This window comes from Callospermophilus lateralis, chromosome 13, assembly GCF_048772815.1.
Source record: "Callospermophilus lateralis isolate mCalLat2 chromosome 13, mCalLat2.hap1, whole genome shotgun sequence".
NCBI lineage: Eukaryota > Metazoa > Chordata > Mammalia > Rodentia > Sciuridae > Callospermophilus > Callospermophilus lateralis.
This window is the reverse complement of record NC_135317.1, coordinates 28,994,868-29,014,179: the sequence shown is the minus strand read 5'-3', so window position 1 is coordinate 29,014,179 and position 19,312 is coordinate 28,994,868. Positions and strand designations below refer to the sequence as shown.

Below are 19,312 nucleotides of genomic sequence, written 5' to 3'. Positions count from 1 at the left end.
TGACATGTATCTTCTTTTATTCCCATTACATTACTTTAGATATTTGTAGACTACCAGCATGTTTTCCATATTAAATACCCTCAGTTCTTGAGTTTGTTCCAGGACTTCCAGGTACTCTACTATCCTTAGGACATTTTCTTTTCTGTGATCTAAAACTGCTTTGGCTTTTATAATATCCTTTTCATTCTTTTGACTTTTCATTAGGCTTATTTTCACTGCTATCAAGCTATTTCTTCATCTTGAACTAATACTTTTTTAACCTGAAGTATGTACTTTTGTAATTTAAACCTTTAAAGATGCTTTTGGCATACTACTTTAACCTAAAGATAATTTTGAATATTGATTTTTAGTTAAGTACATAGATAAATATATGAGAACCTATCTGCTGACTTTAAGCTTTGACAGCATATCTTCTGTTTATTTATTATTCATATTGTTGATAAACAACTTTGTGGCTTTCTTTAGAAATTCTTATTCGTTTGGATACAGAACTATTAATCTATGTTTATTAGAGAAGGTTACTTGCCTAGTATAGATTGACATTATCCTTGTGGAAGCCATTTGCCATGGGAGACTTTGTTCACTTACAGACATAATAATTTGGGGGATGTGAGAATCTTAATCATAGAAAACAGTTGGCATATGGCTTTATAAATCACTCATGCCATAGGATAGCTTCACTCCAAGCGTCATCTGTAGTATAGATGCAGATACCTGACTGAGCAAAAAAGTGCTGAGGAATGGATTAATGCCCAATCCCTGCTTGACCCAATGGTAGTTTTTTTCCCTTTTAAGGATACATTAAAGTATACTGATAAAATAATCAGTTTCTAAAAGATTGTCCTTTCCAGCTAGGTGTGGTAGCACACCTCTCCAAACCTTAGCTACTTGGGAGGCTAAGACAGGAGGAGTGCAAGTTCAAGGCCATCATGGACAACTTAGTGATACCCTGTCTGAAAAAAATAAAAAGAGCTGGGCATGTAACTCAGTAATAGAAGGCACCTGGGTTCCTTTCCCATACTAGGGAAAAAAAATATAGTTTCTTCTTCCCAATTATTATCTAATAGGTACATGGGAATAAGTCACTGTCAGTAGTTTCTCCCAGTGGGGTTTCTTTTGGGTCTGATAATGCTAGAAAACCAAGTACCAAGCTAGCTCATACTTAAGACTCATGTAGTTAAGTTTCTTTAAGCCTTTATTCATTATCTTTAAAAACAGTCAAACACGGAATTATTTTCAGTCTAGGACTCATAAGTACTCTCAACCATTTTAATGTAACTTGGGAGATAGCAGATCAAAAAAAGATAACTTCTTTTATTAGAAGTCATGATACAGTAAAGTTTGTACTTAAAAATTTATTCAACCAAATTTTTTTTTTTTTTTTTTTTTTTTTGTACTGGGAATTGAACCCAGGGGTACTTAACCACTGAGCCACACCCCCAGACCTTTTTTATATTTTATTTATAGATGGGATCTTACTGAGTTGCTTAGGGCCTTTTTAAGTTGCTAAGGCTGGCTTTGAACTTAAGATCCTCCTGCCTTAGCCTTTCGAGCCACTGGGATTACAGGCATGGGCCACTATATCCGGCTTCAACCATTTTTTAAACAGACAAGTAAAATCTCTGGTTCTTTCTTAAAGACATCAGAGTGAATGAGCAAAAGAAGTGATTAAATGAGTCATTGAGCCTTCTAACTTATATTTGGACCTATTTCATAGTTAATGGTAGCAGGTAGTTTTCATATGTACTTACGTAGCAGGTAGTTTCTTAGTACCTAAGAGAATTTGCAGTTTTAAGCAAACAATATGGTTGACCTTGGGTAATTTTTTTTTCTTTTTAAATATCAACCCTTCCATTCTTTTTAGTTGTAGATGGACATAATATCTTTATTTGTATTTACTTACTTACTTATTTATTTTATGTGGTGCTGAGGATTGAACCCAGGGCCTCACGCTTGCAAGGCAAGTGCTCTACCCCTGAGCTACAACTCTAGTCCTGGGTTGGGTAAATTCTAATAAATTTGAATCTATAAATGTTTTATACACACTTGGTTAAGTGATTTGGGGAGTTATAATTAAAATTCATACATTTTAAATTATCATCTAGTAATATTTGCCAATTTGGAGTTAATAGCTTTTTAGAAGTTTTGCCTTCTGTTATATTCAGTTCTTAACTTTTCTTTCAAGTGAATTGTACCTATCCTTGTAGTAGGTTGTTTGATCAGTGGTAGTGTTTAAGCATTGTTAAGTATGACTTCACTGTAGTTTAGATTTAAGGAAATTCTAAATATTTAAGAGCTCTAAAATTGTTATCTCTTATTTGATATTCTACTAATTTTGATTAAATGACTTTAATATAGTAGTTGTTTGATAAACACTCAAATGGGTATAATTAGGCTTTACTATATATTCATCTTTTCAAAAGATAATGCATCCATAATCAAATTAATTCTAAAATGAGGTCAGAAGAAAATTTGATAATTCTAGAGCAAATTTTTATGACAGTTTGACAGAATACAGGAGGACATAAAAAGTAAAACCCAGTGGTTTTTCTTGAGTCTCCTTCATGATAATTTTTTCAAGATTTTGGTCATGTTATTTTGTATGATGGCACAAGGGCAAAGTTAAAAAAGATGTTCTGTATTCTTGCTGAGATTTTTTTTCTTTATTAATTTGGCTAATGGAAGATCAAAATAATACTTGGAATTGAAAGTCTTACCTCCCTACAGTGTGCTTTAGCAGGGTTTTTTTTCCCCCTTCTGAAAACACCATTTTACTTTAATGTGTGACCTGTATGATCTTAATTGATCTTCACATTACTCCTAAAAGAACACCTTTGTTTTGAAGGTAATAGATTGAAGGATTTAAGGAGTTGCCCAGTGTAACAAAGATCAGGTTCTTTGCTTTAGTGCTGTACTTTTCACAATTATATAGTGCCCATTATTATCTGTATTTAATACTTTTTCTTCTTTTTAAAACGTCTCCAGTGTTAGCCACTCTGTAGTTACCAAGTTAATGTAAATGACGAACCTGAAAGAGACCATAAAGCACCTTAAACTGGGTAGGGTTGCTTTGATATATGCATTTGAGAGACATAATTTCAGCGTATAGTAGATCATTTTAGCTTGAGGGTCAGCCTAGTCCAGTATTTAAGAGCGTGGATTGTGGAGCCAGAATTAGACCTTTTACTCATTCATTCTGTAATCTTGGGCAAGTTACCTAACACATCTCTGTGCTTTAATTTTTCCATCTGTAAAATGGGGCTAACAATAGTATTCTACCTCTGAGATAGATGTGAATTATTTAATGAATTCTTAGCTTTAAAAAGCACTTAAAAACAGTATCTGGCACATGTTAAGTGTTGAGTAAATATTAGCTGTTATGAATATGTTGCCTGCTTAATCTTTCTAAAAACTCTTGATTGAGAATTTCTCATCTTTTTATCATTTTGAGAATTTGAACATTAAACTTATTAATTTTTTTTTTTGGTGCTGGGATTGAACCCAGGGCCTTGTGCATGCAAAGCAAGTACTCTACCAACTGAACTATATCCCCCTCCCTAAACATTATTAAGTCTTAATAGCTTTTTTTAAAAAAATTATGATTTTAGTTATAGATGGACAGGATGCCTTTATTTTATTTGTTCATTTTCATGTGGTGCTAAGGATTGAACCCAGTGCCCATGAATGCTAGGCAAGCGGTCTGCTGCTGAGCTACAGCCCCATCCCCCTTAATGGCTTTTTTAAAAACTAATTTTTCAAGAAAATACAAAGCAACAAAATAATCGATATAAAATTTAAAACTAACAAAGTAACTAAAGGTGAAAAAGTGGAAAGAAAAAATGTCTCTTTTTTTTTTTTAGAATTTTTTTTTTTTAATATTTATATTTTAGTTTTTGGCGGGCACAACATCTTTGTTTGTATGTGGTGCTGAGTCGAACCCGGGCCGCACGCATGCCAGGCGAGCGCGCTACCGCTTGAGCCACATCCCCAGCCCAAAATATTTATTTATTTTTTTAGTTATCGGCAGACACATCATCTTTGTTGGTATGTGGTGCTAAGGATCGAACCCGGGCCGCACGCATGCCAGAGGAGCACGCTACCGCTTGAGCCACATCCCCAAGCCCGAAAAAATGTCTCTTAATACAAGGCATTAATAGTTTTCTGGTTTATGAGATCAAATGCTTAATTCAAGAATGGACTATTTGATATTTTCTGTCAGTGTTACAATATTAAATGAGTAATATAGAAAGTGCTTCACAGGGGCTGGGGTTATAGCTCAGCGGTAGAACGCTTGCCTCGCACTTATGAGGTACTGGGTTTGATCTTCAGCACCACAGAAAAAAATAAATAAAATAAATAAAGATTGTGTCCATCTTTTAAAGAAAAAAATCTTAAAAAACAAAAAGTGCTTCACAAACCTAAGATTGATATACCATATGCTTTCAGACAGTGATGGCTCATATAAAGTTGGGTAAAGGTGATCTACTTTTTAAAATATTTTTATTATAATGAGTAAGACTTAAAATGGTTTTTTTAATTGCTTGCTTTTCACATCTGTAAAAGTGGATCAGTACCTCCCTATTGTACAATAATTTGAGAAGGAATGAAGTAGATCATAAACATTTTACAGTGATACTAAATTGATTAATTCCTGTCATGACAGGGGTTGGCATACTATGGCTGGTAGGCCAGCTTAGTCCCATGATTAGTTTTTGTACCTTTTTAAATGGTTGAAAAACATCAAAAGTAGAATGATACTTTTTGAAACATGAAAATTATATGAAATTCAAATTTCAGTGTTCATAAATAAAGTTGTATTGTAATGTAGTCATACTCATTTGTTTACATACTGTTTGTGACTGCTTTTGTACTGTCATAGCAGGATTGAGTAGTTTCCACAAAAACCCTGTGGTCTGTAAAACCTAAAATATTTACTCTGTGGCTTAAAATGTTCACTGTTTATAGAAAAGGTTTACTGACCTCTGATCTATGACATTTTCAAAAGAATGGTTTTAGTTCAACTTTATGTAATAGATATTTCAAAAAGATAGTAATTAAAATGATTCATGATGAATTGTTTTTAGCTTACTTGTATTTTTAGCATTATATTCCCATGGAAATTTTAGTGAGAGATGGTGGTTGTAGCTCAGTGGTAGACCATTTGCTTAGCATGCCTTGGAGACCACAGGTTTAATCCCCAGCACTGTAAAAAAAAAAAAAACAAAATTAAATATTTTTTGAGTTTTTTTTTTCTTTCTTTTTTTTTTTTTTAATAACACTAATATAAAGAAGAGGATCTCTTTGTTCAAATGTGTTGTGAAGTTTAGTTCACAGAGGTGCTTTCTTTTCTTTTTCTTTTTTCTTTTTGGCAGTGTGGGGATTGATCCCAGGGCCTTGCGCCTCGTCACAGAGATTTTCTAAAAACATTTATTTTCTCTTCCATTTTTATAGAGTTACAAAAAATTGACATACAGTACATAAGTTATAAATGTTTCATCTTAATTTCATTAGAATTTCTAAGTGATTCTAGTGTTTTTAAATGTTTAAGTACCTGTTATATGTTGTTTGTCTACTTTAAGTCTTATATTTAGTCTTATTACATACTGTGGATTTAGTCAGATATTTATGAAATGGTCAAGGAAAACATGAATAAAATTTTTTGTATCTTGTCCTGCTTACTAAGTACTGTGTTTAAGATAGGTTAGAAGACAAACCAACCAAATCTAAACTTTTTCATTGAGAATTGTTCTTAGTTAATAATAATCTTCTCTTTAGGTGGTTAGGTAGATTAGTGCTGTTAAAAGAATTTGATCATGGAATTGAGAGTAGGAGGAGGACAAGGTCTGTTTTTGAAGCTTTTTAGTTTGATTTCAGTAGACTGGAAAGGAACTGTAGCATAGACACAGAGAACCATTATTGAATTAAGTCACTTTTAACTGACCAGGTTCAGAGTTCCAGGCAAGTAGTTGAATGAGAAGTTGGACTGTTCATTTTCTGTTCCCGATATTCATCACTTTGATACTGTTTATGTATCAGAAATCCTTAGTATTGTTTATCTTAACCAACTGTGTTTACTTTAGATGAACAGAATGTCAGAACTTATTAGAGAAATTATTTTTCAGGTTATGTTATTCTGAGATATTTTCCAGTTTCTTTCCATTGTTATTAGAGGTTATGAAATCTCTTAGAATAATTATCCCTTCCAACATAATTTCCTTCAAAAAGAACTCTTCAATTTTTATCAGTTAACATATTTCTAATAATACATTGCAAACATTTTAAAGTAGCTTACTTTTGAAAATCATTTATTTAATGGCTTAAAAAAAACAAAAAAGCTTCCAAAATCACTTGTTTTAGAATTTCTGATTAAAAGTTCCCCCATGTTGGGTGTGGTGGCCTATGCCTGTAATCCCAGCAGCTCAGGAGGCTGAAGCAGGAGGATCATAAAACAAAGTTTCAACTGTTTTTCCTGATATGGTGGGAATTTTGACTTTTTAAATTTTATTATTTTCCAGTATTGCATTTGTAATCATAGGTGACCTATTGGTATAGTGTTATAAAGTGAAAGAATAATTGTATCTTCTAGTCTCCTCAAGATAGCCTGGACTTGGGTAAGTGGGTTGCTCAATTAATATTTGTGAAATGGATAAATAACCAGTATTTGTAGTGTAAATTAAGAATTGGATCTATGGGTGATGTAGGCTTCTCAAGATATAGTCTTGATTCATACCATCATAGAAGTTTAACTGATTCTGTTTTTGAACCTATTCAAAACTGTTGTTTTTGTAATCTGACTTTTGGTTAACTGTATGAGTATGGCATAACAATATTAAATAATTTAATTTATAGTACATTGTTAAATATGACACTTATGATAAAATCATTGTGGAGGTTTAAGGATAACTGATTCTATAACTTGTTGCTTTGGAAACTAATTTGTTAATTGCATTAAATATTTTTTGATTAATTGTATCATAGGGAGAGTATTGCTGTAACAAAATACTCAGTCTTTCATTATTTAGTTGTATATGGTTAAATATTAATGGCATTTGGAATACATCATATTTTTTGAGGGAATTTTAATTGTTCAGGTCATTTGATTATATATATTTTAATTTTCACATATGTCTAGAAAATGTAATAAAAATTAAGTTATCAAGGAAGGTTGTACTAAATTTGTGTTTCGAGAAAATTGGATTTTTATGGTACATTTCCCATGTAACAACACATATGTGTGCTTTGATGAGTTTATCAGATTATTTCATCATTTGCTTATAGGCGTATTCTACATTCTAAAGGGGAGCTAAGTGAAGATAGACATAAACAGTATGAAGAATTTGCTATGTCTTATCAGAAACTGCTGGCAAATTCTCAATCCTTAGCAGATCTTTTGGATGAAAATATGCCAGATCTTCCTCAGGATAAACCAACACCAGAAGGTAAGGTGTCCTTATAAGCACTAACACTTACCTTTAGCCTTGTCAAATGTATATTATTGAAAATTTAAGTTTAAAATGGCTTCAAAATATTTTAAATAAAGAAATGGTATCTAGGTCTAATAAATAACCTTGAAAAATTATTTGAACTGCATCATCAAATAGAAAAGACTTTATACTTAGAGAATAATTATTAGTCATTATAGCAAGTTCCTTCAGCTTTCTTTTTAATAGATATCCTTAGATTATATCCAAACAGGGACCTGTCTTACACTATACTTGGGATTACAGAAAGATTTACTTGATAAGGTAATGAGAAGGTGAACTGGATATTGGAATTCTAATATTTATTTATCCTTGTTTTTGATTTATTGTTTTGAATGATATTTAGAACTAAAGTTTACTTTGTTGTTTTATGAGATGAATTATTAGTAAAAGGAGTTATTTTTCATATTATTTCAAAGGTGTTTTAAACTTCCTTATTCTTTTTCATTTGAGAGGGTTCCTAATACTTTTACCTCATTATAACAAATATTTGATAAAATAATTATGGCTACATTAGGTAGATAAGTATTAACAAATAATTAATCTTTAAAACACCCTGTCCCCAGATACAGATACGGATGAGCTTCCTGCATTAGAGTGTGGAAAGGGATCCTCCACCATAAGTGCCATTGGCAGGTCTGAAAGGCAGGTAGCTAGCTGGTTTTCTTTAATCAGCAAGTAGTGAGGCCACAGCACACATTTGAATTTTATGGATGAGATGCCTATTTACAGAGGCAAAGAAGGGAGAAAGAACCAATTGTCAGGCTGAGTTTTTCTAGTCCATTTCTCAAACTATTGGGATAAAAAGCCAACTACTAAGAAAGTAATTCAGGCTGGGTTTGTGGTAGAGCACTTGCCTAGCACATGTGAGGCACTGGGTTTGATCCTCAGCACGACACGCACAAAATAAAGTTATTAAAAAAAGAAAAAAAAAAAAAAAGAAAGAAATTCAGGGCTTGGGATGTAGCTAGGGGAGAGCACTTGTTTAACATGTGTGAGATCCTCAGTTCAGTCAATACCATAAAATAATAGTAATGATAATCCAGCAATCCCATATACTTAAAAATCTTGAGTGAAATATTTGTAAAGCATGATTTTATAATAAGAGATGCATTTTTTGTTTACATCTGCAAAAGAAATAGCTATTGTATACTCTGCATTTATTTTATTAAATTTACATATAATCATGTGCATAATTTCTAGTAATTTTTTCTTTTTTTAATTTTTTTTAAGTTGTTGATTGACCTTTATTTTCATTTATTTATATGTGGTGCTGAGAATTGGACCCAGTGCCTCACACATGCCAGGCAAGTGTGCTACTGCTGAGCCCCAGCCCCTGTATGATAATTTTTCTACTTCTTCCATCCCTGGTCATAATTTATTGGAAGTGCTGGATATTTTTGAATTCTTATAAATATCCTTGAGCTTTTTTCTGGACACAATTGAGTTACTTGTAAACAGTTTCATATTTGAAAGGAAAAGAGAATCCCTGAGTCTAGGGCTAATTTTCCCTAATACCAAAGCAGTATCTTTCTTGACTGATTTCTCAACAATTAGAAGATTTTTGCAGTCTGCCTAATGGGCTTACAGGCTGTTTGTGGCCTCGTGTGAATTCCTATGTAAATAGTAATACTTTTGAGTAGTTATTTTCCCATTCTCACACAGAGATACATCAGTACTCAAATGAACATTTAAGGAGGACCCACTGCACATCTTTGAGGCCTTCCTGCCTTTGGGCTGATTTTTCATTTCTAGTACTCTGTTCTGGGAACTGTAGCTGCCTTCGCTAGAGTCCTGCTGGATTCTCATCTTAGTTGTCCTCATCTCAAGGAGACAGATTGCTGGGCTCTGCCTGGCTCCGCCTTACTTGGCCATGGCCTAAAAAATCTAGGTAGTAAGCTAGGGCAATTGTAGGATCAGTTGTTTTTCTTTTTTGGTTGGTATTTATTTGCCCTCTCTCAGGAATTAGTTTTCTTTCTTTTCTTTTTTTTAAAGAGAGAGAGAGAGAGAGAGAGAGAGAATTTTAATATTTATTTTTTAGTTTTCAGCGGACACAACATCTTTGTTTGTATGTGGTGCTGAGGATCGAACCACTTGAGCCACATCCCCAGCCCAGGAATTAGTTTTCTGTGCTGCCTAATGTCCAGTGTTTGAAAACCATTGTTTTGGGCCTGGAGGGTAGTTCAGTGGTAGACTTTTTATACTATTCTGTAGCTGCTTTTTTTAGTTAAATTATGTATTTTAGATATATTTTCATATGAATATTTATAAAGCCATCTAATTCTGTTAATTGATGCATAATACTACCCTGTTGTATAATTTTGTTATAATTTACTTGCCCTCTATTCGTTGACATTTAAGTTCTTTCTAGTTTCAGCTATTATATCAGTGAGTCTGTAACAAAATCTCTGAAATTCCTTTTATGCACACTGATATTTCCAGGATAAATTCTTAGAAGAAGAATTCTTGAGTTAATAGAATATATGCATTTTAGGTTTCAATATACAATGCCATTTTTCTTCCAAAGAAATTTACATGCCCAGGTTTATAAGAATGATTATTTCCCTTTATACTTGCAATGTTGGAGTTCTTGATTTTAAAATTCTAAGTGAGGTTTAACCTGCCTCTTTCCTTTTGTTGGCTCTTTTATCAATATATTCTTTTTGTGGAATTTCTGTTGTCATTCTTTACAACCCCCCCCCACTCTTTCTCCCAAGTATGTCTTTTATTAATTTGTAAAAGCACTTTGTGTATTAAGGAAATTATTATTTTTCAAATGCAGTACAGATATTTTCTCCCACAATTTTCAGGGGGGGATATTTTTTTTTCTTTTGCTTTGCAGATGTTAAATTTTTTTTTCATGATTTAGTGCTAATACATTATTTTTTAATTATGCAAAATATTCATGCATATTTGAGTTTTTTTATCAGATCTATTCCATTTTCCAACGTAACCAATATTAGCAACTTTATAGGAAAGTGTCCAGACTATTTTTCTTTTAAACACAAAATATATATATATAATCTGGCATGTATAAATACAGTTTTTTTTTTGTTGATTTAGATCAATATTATTTTGCATGTTTTCCTGTTTTCTTTCAATAGAGAGTTTCCTGAGTTAGTTCATGTCGAAATAACTCGTTCCTCTTAACACCTAATTGGTATTACTTAATTGTCTAACACTAGGTAATAGTTTCCAGCTGCTATATAATAAAACACTATAGACTGGGTAACTCTAAATTACAGAAATTTATTGCTCACAGGTCAGGAATTTCAAGATCAGGGACTCAGCACATTTAATATCTGGAAAGGGCTTGCTGTCTGCTTTGTAGTAGTACCAACTTGCTGTCTTTACTTGGTGGAAGTTATGAACAAGGTCCCTGCTGCCTTTTTTATAAGGGCATTCATCCTATTCATGAGGATTGAGTTCTCTTGACCAAAGACCTCATCTCTCAAATCCCAGCTTTTAATACTGTGTAAGGTTTCAGCATGGGATATTAAAACATTTGCACCATAGCAGTAGTGTTTATATGTGGATTATCAGCCTTTATTTTATGGATAGATATTTAGTTTGTTTTTTTTTTTCTTTTTCTATTTTTGCTGTTAGAAACAGTGTTACAATAGACGTATTTATAAATCATGGTTCATATTTGTTGTTATTTCTAAGACATTTAAAAAGTAACAAGGTCTTGTAGGATCAAGATTATGCTTATTTTAATTATTGATAAGACGCAGAATATCAGTCCATACTGATATCTTACTAAAGATGTGAGTACTTCTCTCTCCCTTCCCCTTCTCCTTCCCCTTCCCCTCCGTTTCCTTTCCTTTCCTGATTGAACCAGGGATGCTCTACCTGATCTCCATCCTCAGTTTCTCTTTTATTTTTTGAGACAACATCTCCTGAAATACTCTAGGCCAGCCTTGAACTTCTGACTCTCCTGCCTCAGTGTTTTCAGTAGCTGGAATTAGAGGCATGCGACATGCCTGGCAGGATGAGTTCTTCCTTCTCCACTGTCTTGTCAACATTTGATGGAGTCAGTCTTTTAAATTTTCTATAATCCAGAGTTAAAGTGAATTGTTTTATTTAGTTTTATCATATTTAGTACTGAAGTGAAGGATCTTTTCATATGCTCTTACCTGTTTGGAGGCTTTATCCATTTTTGCATTGGAATTTTTATATTTGCATATAAAGTTCTTTCTGGGAAAAAACCCACATTTTTCTATACTTTCACACAGAATACTTCTGATGCCAAGTGTGTTTTTCCCCCCCACACTGATAGTACCTGTTGGATCCTAGAATTTAAATTCTGACACTATTTACCTAGAATTAGCATTACCTCTCACGAGTGAAGAGCTTAGTTCTAGAAAACTACCCCCCATTTAAGAGGCCAGTTGCAAGTCTGACCTCCTGTAATTTGACAGGCTCTAATGAATACCTCCTCTGCTTTGATAATTTGCTAGAATGACTTACAGAACTTGGGAGAACATTTTAAATTTACCATTTTATTATTAAAGATGTTGTGTAGGGTGCAGATGAACAGCCAAACGAGGAGGAAGTATGTAGGGCAAGTTCAGAAGCAGAACCCTCTCTGTCCCTGTTGAGTAGGGGTGGGCATCCCTCCCTGCCCATGTATGTGTTCATTTACTAACCTGAAAGTTCATAAAGTCTCCTTGTTCAAGAGATTTTATAGAGCTTAATCCTTACTTCCCATCTTCCCTGAGGTCATTGGGTAAGGAAAAAGTGCTAACCCTGTATTCAAGTACAAATGCTAACCCTTAATCTTTCTCTTCACTGGCCCCATCCTGAGGTTTAGGGCCTTCCCCTCAGTCACCTCATTAGCATAATCACCAGTAAGATTCATGAGGCTCCTTATGAATAGTAAAAGATTCATATTACTTTGGATACACCAAGTTTTAAGGAGTTCTGTGCAGGGAACCAGGGACAAAGATCATGTATGTTTTATTATACTATATATCTTATGAATATTAACATTTTATATTAGTATTGTCTTAAGGGTGCATGCCCTATTTGTGAAAATGTAAATAGTATATAAGTGTGACATAAATGGTATAGAAGGTTGGTGATTACTCAAAAATGCTTCATAGAGGGTGTGGGTCCTTAAGCTGAATGTTTTAGGAATGACCAAGCTTATGTATTTTCTTATTTTGGTTTTAAGTTTCATGAAGGTAGTTCCAACATATCAGATGGCTACTTAATCCCCTATTGATTGTTTAAAACAAATCTGAGAGAAAAGCATCTGTATCCTGTGCTATTATCTTCTCCATTCTGATTTAGGACCTTACTAAAAAAAATTCTTGACTTGATGTTACAAAGGTCACATGTACAATCCCAAGTGCTTGTTGACTGAAGAAGCTCCTGTCAATCAATATTAAATAGCTATAAAATTGAAAATTAAGAATATAATGTCATGTTTACCATGCTGTACCTGCAATGGTATTAATTACCTGTGGTTTATTTTGCTATAGAACATGGGCCTGGAATTGATATATTTACACCTGGTAAACCTGGAGAATATGACTTGGAAGGTGGCATATGGGAAGACGAAGATGCTCGGAATTTTTATGAGAATCTCATTGATTTGAAAGCTTTTGTTCCAGCCATCTTGTTTAAAGACAATGAAAAAAGTTGTCAGAACAAAGAATCTAGCAAAGATGATTCCAAAGGTAAATTCTAGGGGACAAAAACTAAGTGCTGCAAAAATCAGTTTTAAAAAAATAAAAGTGGTAATATGAACATTATATTAGGTTTTTTTTTTTTTTTTTGGTGGTGGTGCTAGGGGTTGAACCCAGGGCTTTGTGCATGTGAGGCAAGCACGCTACCAACTGAGCTATATCCCCAAGCCTGTAATATAAACATTATATTAAATGAAAGACAGTAGAGCATTAAAAGGTAATAATTAATACACTTTCACCAGAGCCAGTACATTTAAGTTAGCATGTATTAATTTGAAAGTGTTTATTTTTAATATCTTAAGAGTGATTTCTTATGAAATGTTGGTAAGATTCTAACTTTCCCACTCAGATTGTTGGGGAAAGTGTAAGCACTAAAGAGCATTAATTTAAAATTATTAACTTTGTCTCAGGGTGCTGCATCATTTGTCTGAATTCTACCACTCCTCCCCACCATGCTATACTTTTACTGCCTTATGTGTGTCAACTTATTTTCCTTGGGTAAATAATAAATATCTTGAGAGCAAGGATCACGTTTTAAGCTTTTTTTCTGAATGTTTAGTAGCTTAGTGTATTTCCAAATATATAGTCAAAAATCAGTAAATGCCTTTTTGATTGCAAGACATGAAGAAACATTGGGGAGTAAATATATTTGAAAAGATGAATGAAAGAGAAAATAGCAGTCTATCTTCATTTAGAAACAACATGATCCAATGGCATTTACACGTAAATGGATGGAACTAGAGAATATTATGCTAAGTGAAATAAGCCAATCCCAAAAAACCAAAGGCCGAATGTTTTCTCTGATAAGTGGATGCTGATCCATAGTGGGGGGTGAGTAGGGAAAAATGAAGGAACTTTGGATTGTGCAGAGGGGAAGGATGGGGCTGTGGGGATGGGAAGGACCATAGAATGAGACACTATTACCCTATGTATATATATGATCACACTATTGGTATGATTCTGCACCATGAGAAATTGTGCTCCAGTTTAATGTGTCAAAATGCATTCAACTGTCTCATAACAAATTAAAAAATTTAAAAAATAAACAGCATAATCCATACTAAGTTAGAGCTCTCATTCTCCTAAATATGTTATGACATCAGGTATCAATAAGACATTTCTGCTTTCAATGCAGAAATTAGGTGATTAGTGGACATAAGCGAGAAAGCTGAGAAATATGTTTTAGCATAAGTTATTTTTTAAAAGATATTTTTAGTTGTAGATGGACATAATACCTTTATTTATTTTTTAAAATTTATTTTTTATTTATTTACATATGACAACAGAATTCATCACAATTCATATTACACATACAGAGCATATTGTTTCATATCTCTGGTTGTATACAAAGTATATTCACACCATTGTTGTCTTCATACATGTACTTTGGATATTGATGTCCATCTTTCCACCAGCTTTCCTACACCCATCCATGCCCCCACTTCCCTTTTCTCTCACCCCTTTGCCCTATTTAGAATTCATCTAATTCTCCCATGCCCCTCCAACCCATTATGAATCAATATCCTTATACCAGAGAAAACATTTGGCATTTGGCATTTGGTTTTTTGGGATTTGCTAACTTCACTTAGCATTGTATTCTCCAACTCCATCCATTTACCTGCAAATCCTGCAAATGCCATGATTTTATTTTCTCTCTCTCTCTCTCTCTCTCTCTCTCTTTTTTTTTTTTTTTTTTGTGTGGTGCTGGGAATTGAACCCAGGACCTTGTGCATGCAAGGCTAGCACTCTACCAACTGAGCTACATCCCATCCCCAATTTTATTCTCTTTTAATGATGAATAATATTCCATTGTGACAATACCTTTCTTTTATTTATTTATTTATTTATTTTTATGCGGTATGGGGGATCGAACCCAGTTCCTTACACACACAAGGCAAGCCCTCTACCCCGGCACCTAAGCATAAATTCTTGACTTCAGATTTTTTTTGGTAATTTTTACTTAGGAAAAAAATATGAACACAAAAGAAAGGGTAGTAGAGTGAATTTGAATTTACCCATCATCCAAATTCAAAATTTATGAACATTTTGTAAATCTTGTTGCACTAAGATTTTAGCTGTTTTACTTTGATATATCCCATGTTTGTGTATCTTCTAACTCTTGACTTCTAAATTAAAAGGATATTTTTCTTTTTTAAAAAAATATTTATTTTTTAGTTATAGATGGCATACTGTCTTTATTTTATTTTGTGTGGTGCTGAGGATCGAACCCAGTGCCTCACACATGTAGGTAAGCGTTCTACTTCCTGAGCCACAGCCCCAGTCCAGAAAGGATATTTAATTAATCTTTCTATATCTACTGTCTTTTGTTTTTCTAATTTATTTTGTATTGCTGCCAAGTCAGTTTTTTTAAAAAAATATTTATTTTTAAATTGTAGTTGGACACAATACCTTTATTTTATTTTATGTACTCTTATGTGGTGCTGAGTATTGAACCCAGGGGCTTGCATGTACTAGGTGAGTGCTCTACTGCTGAGCCATAACTCCAGCCCTCCCAAGTCAGTTTTTGTATCAAATCACATTTAAATATTATATCTTGGTCATTACCCTGCAAAGGCATATTGTATAAAGGAGAAAGTCTGAACTTCTGAATTTGGCATTTGAGACCTTTTTTTAATCAGCTTGATTTCCCCTTATCTTTAGACAGATCCTCATGCTGTAGTTGCCCATCCATCAGTCCATCTCTTTAATGAATAAATAGCATAGAGAATAAAAGTAGTTATGGTCATTGTTCTCAGTAAGCAAAATGTATTTTACACATTTGTTTGGGTTTTTTTGGTGCTGGGGATCCAACTCAGGGCCTTATTCTTGGTAGGCGCACATTCTACTACAGAGCTACATCCCTTGCACTACACATTTGTATTTTATAAAATCAACACATATATACATACATACATATACACATAATGAATGTGCCAAATATATGTGTACTTTCTAAGACAAGTGGTGCAGATTTTGTTGATCCTTATCTTTTTTTGCAAGCACTTTATGTGCAAGCACTCTTTTTTGCAAGATTTCTATGTGACATTTAGTTCAGATATACTTGTTCTTTTTTTTTTTTTCTTTTAATTTTTATTTTCTGTAGTGGCAGGAATCAAAACTCACACAAATACTCTACCAACTGAGCAGCCCCTTGTTCTTTGTTTTTAGAGTTAAAAGAACTTAAGGATAATAAAGAAGTATCAAGTCCTGAAGACTTGGAACTTGAGTTAGAGAATCTAGAAATTAATGATGACACCTTGGAATTAGAGGGTGGAGATGAAGCTGAAGATCTTACAAAGAAACTTCTTGATGAACAAGGTAAAGGACTGTTTCATGAATTTTCATTTTTGATTATTTTGTACACAAAACTATTGCCTAAAAATATGGATCTTTTCTCTTTAATTCTCTTTTTTCTTTTCTTTTTATTTTTGACAGTACTAGTAATTGAACTCAGGGTCTCATGAATGTTTGTCATGCACTCCACCATTCCCCATCGTCCTAATTCTGTTTTTTAATTCCTTATTTTTTTTTTTTGTTGTATTCAAGCTATCACTTTTAGAATTAGTTTTAGGACAAAATACTACCCAATATTATTGACTATAAGCTTCATCATTTAAATTATACATATCTTAAGATATTTCTGACAACTTGCTAGCATTGTCCTGGTATTTTAATTCTGTGATTAGCTTTAAAAACTTAAAATGAATGTATTTGAAAGTTGTCAAAAATGTTTAAAAGATAGAACTCCAATTAGCATATCAGTTTGTGTTAATTTTATCTTTATGATTGAGTAATGTTTTGTATTTAATAATAAAAATATTACATTCATTATTCTCTAAATACTTCCTACTGAGTTTTATTACTTAGGATTCTTTATTAGAAATATACCTTTTGTTATTATTATGTTTCTCTGTTGATTTCATTGTTTCCTACTACAGATTTTCTTTACTAGTGAAAGGAGGGTAGTTATAGCTGGAGGCTGCCCCAGGCTTAAATCACATCAGCTAATGACATTGAGGAAAAGAGAATTTCTCTCCTACTAACTGTATATAAATATCACAGAAGGACTTTGGCTAGTCCTATGTCATTCTGTGCAGCCCAGAGAAATCATAGTATGCTGTGCTTTGATTGGCAGCAGCTACCCCCATCAGAATCTCATGGAATGGGATGCTTAACTCTTCAAAGGCAAGATTTGGGAGTGCTGTGTTGAAGACCATAGGGGATAGAATCTGGACAGATAAAAATATTAAATTTTAGTATAAAGTTACATATATTTTATGAGTAAGTTTATGTTTCTTAATAGAAAAAGTTTACCTTTTTATGGATAATATCTGAACAATGGTAGTGATTTAGGGTTATGATTCTAGAGATTCCCAGAGTTTCTAGAAATATTTTTAAAATTGCTTAATGTTTTCATGGTTATGAAAAGAAGTCTAAGATGATCTATTTCCCAAATTACTGATAATTAGGTGCTTTTATTTTTAATCTGTTTTCTGTGTAATTCTTAAACCTATTTTAAAACTAATTTTATATTAGAACAAGAGGATGAGGAAGCCAGCACTGGATCTCATCTCAAGCTCATTGTAGATGCTTTCCTCCAGCAATTACCCAACTGTGTCAACCGAGATCTGATAGACAAGGTATTCTGATTCTTGTGTAATTTTGCTCAAGCACATAGAACTTGTAGGAATCTTCTAATTTGTAATATTTGGCTTTTAGACTATTCAAACAATAAAATGAACCATTTCTTCAGATGGAGTCTTTTATGGGAATTCAACATAAACACAGATGAAGTTGGAGCCAATCTGTAGATGTTTTGTTTGGGAGTGGAACTGGCTCCAGAATCTTGTTGGCCTGATACCTTTTGCCTTCAAATAGAGATCCTTCAGTTTGGAAAATAGTGTCTTGAGAGGCTCTTAAAGTGTGGTCTTTGGATTCCTGATGGCATACAAGCCACTTTCAGGGGCTCTGTGAGTTCATAACTTTTGATAAAATACTCAAACCTGGGCTGGAGATAACAGCTCAGTTGGAAGACTGATGCCTTGCATGCACAAGGCCCTGGGTTCAATCCCCAACACCAAACACACACATACACAAATACTCAGACTTTTTTTTCCCTTAAACTCTTTTTTGATGTTTGCAAAAATGATGGTGGTAAAGTTTTTAGCATTTTAGCATGAATCAAGGCATTATTACCATTGTTCTTTACTGCCATGCATTTGTAATTAGTGCCACTTTACCTTTATCTCCATGATAAAGTCATAAAAAATGAGTGATTTTAGAATAGTTTAGTGTTTTTTTTTTTTTTTTTTTTTGGGAGTGGTGCTGGTGATTGAGTCTAGGATGCTCTGCCACTGAGCTATACCCAAGCCTGATGCACCCTCTATCCTCCACCTTTTTTTTTTTTTTTTTGAGATAGCATGTCACTAAATTGCTTAGGTTGGCCTTGAACTTTGGTCCTTTTTAGCTTCGATTACAGGCATGTATCACCACACTTGGCCTTTGATATATATCCTTTGAATCTGACCAAGTGGCAAGGACGTGTAAAGCACTTCTTTCCTTAAGGTTGTCTCAAGGAAAATTATTTATGTGATGGAGTTGTAAGATAACTAGTTGCTTTGATCATAGAATGCCATTTTTACTTGGTAGAACTAATGGATAAAACCATGGTTATTCTAACTTAGGAATTTAGCAGAAATTTTTCTAAAATGAACTGTGAGTCCATTACTTCAAAGAAAACAATGAATAGTATTTATTACCAATGATCAATTTTTACTTTTTAGTGGGGCATAGTGGCACATGCTTGTAATTCCAGCAGTTTTGGAGTGTGAGGCAAGAGTATTACAAATTAAAACTCAGCCTCATCGGTTTAAGGAGACCATGTCTCAAAATTTATGGGTGAATTCACAGTAGCTAAACTGGAATCATCCTAGATGCTCATCAATAGATGAATGGATGAAGAAGCTGTGGTATGTATACACAATGGAATATTACTCAGCATTAAAAGAGGATAAAATTATGGCATCTGCAGTTAAATGGGTGGAGTTGGAGAATATCATGCTAAGCAAAGTAATCCAATACCAAAAAACTAAAGGCTGAATATTTTCTCTGATTAGTGGATGCTGATCTATGATTGGG

General features: G+C 33.4%; 1 protein-coding gene across 3 annotated transcripts in view; it reads left to right on the top strand.

The window, feature by feature from the left end:
* Nucleotides 1–19,312, top strand: part of Upf2 (UPF2 regulator of nonsense mediated mRNA decay) — a 111,228-nt gene that overhangs the window by 10,754 nt on the left and 81,162 nt on the right. For all 3 annotated transcript variants that reach the window (XM_076831783.1, XM_076831784.1, XM_076831786.1), the window contains exons 4-7: nucleotides 7,279–7,439; nucleotides 12,968–13,165; nucleotides 16,343–16,492; nucleotides 17,711–17,814. In XM_076831783.1, the coding sequence (XP_076687898.1) occupies nucleotides 7,279–7,439; nucleotides 12,968–13,165; nucleotides 16,343–16,492; nucleotides 17,711–17,814 (613 nt within the window). The remainder of the gene's footprint in view (nucleotides 1–7,278; nucleotides 7,440–12,967; nucleotides 13,166–16,342; nucleotides 16,493–17,710; nucleotides 17,815–19,312) is intronic.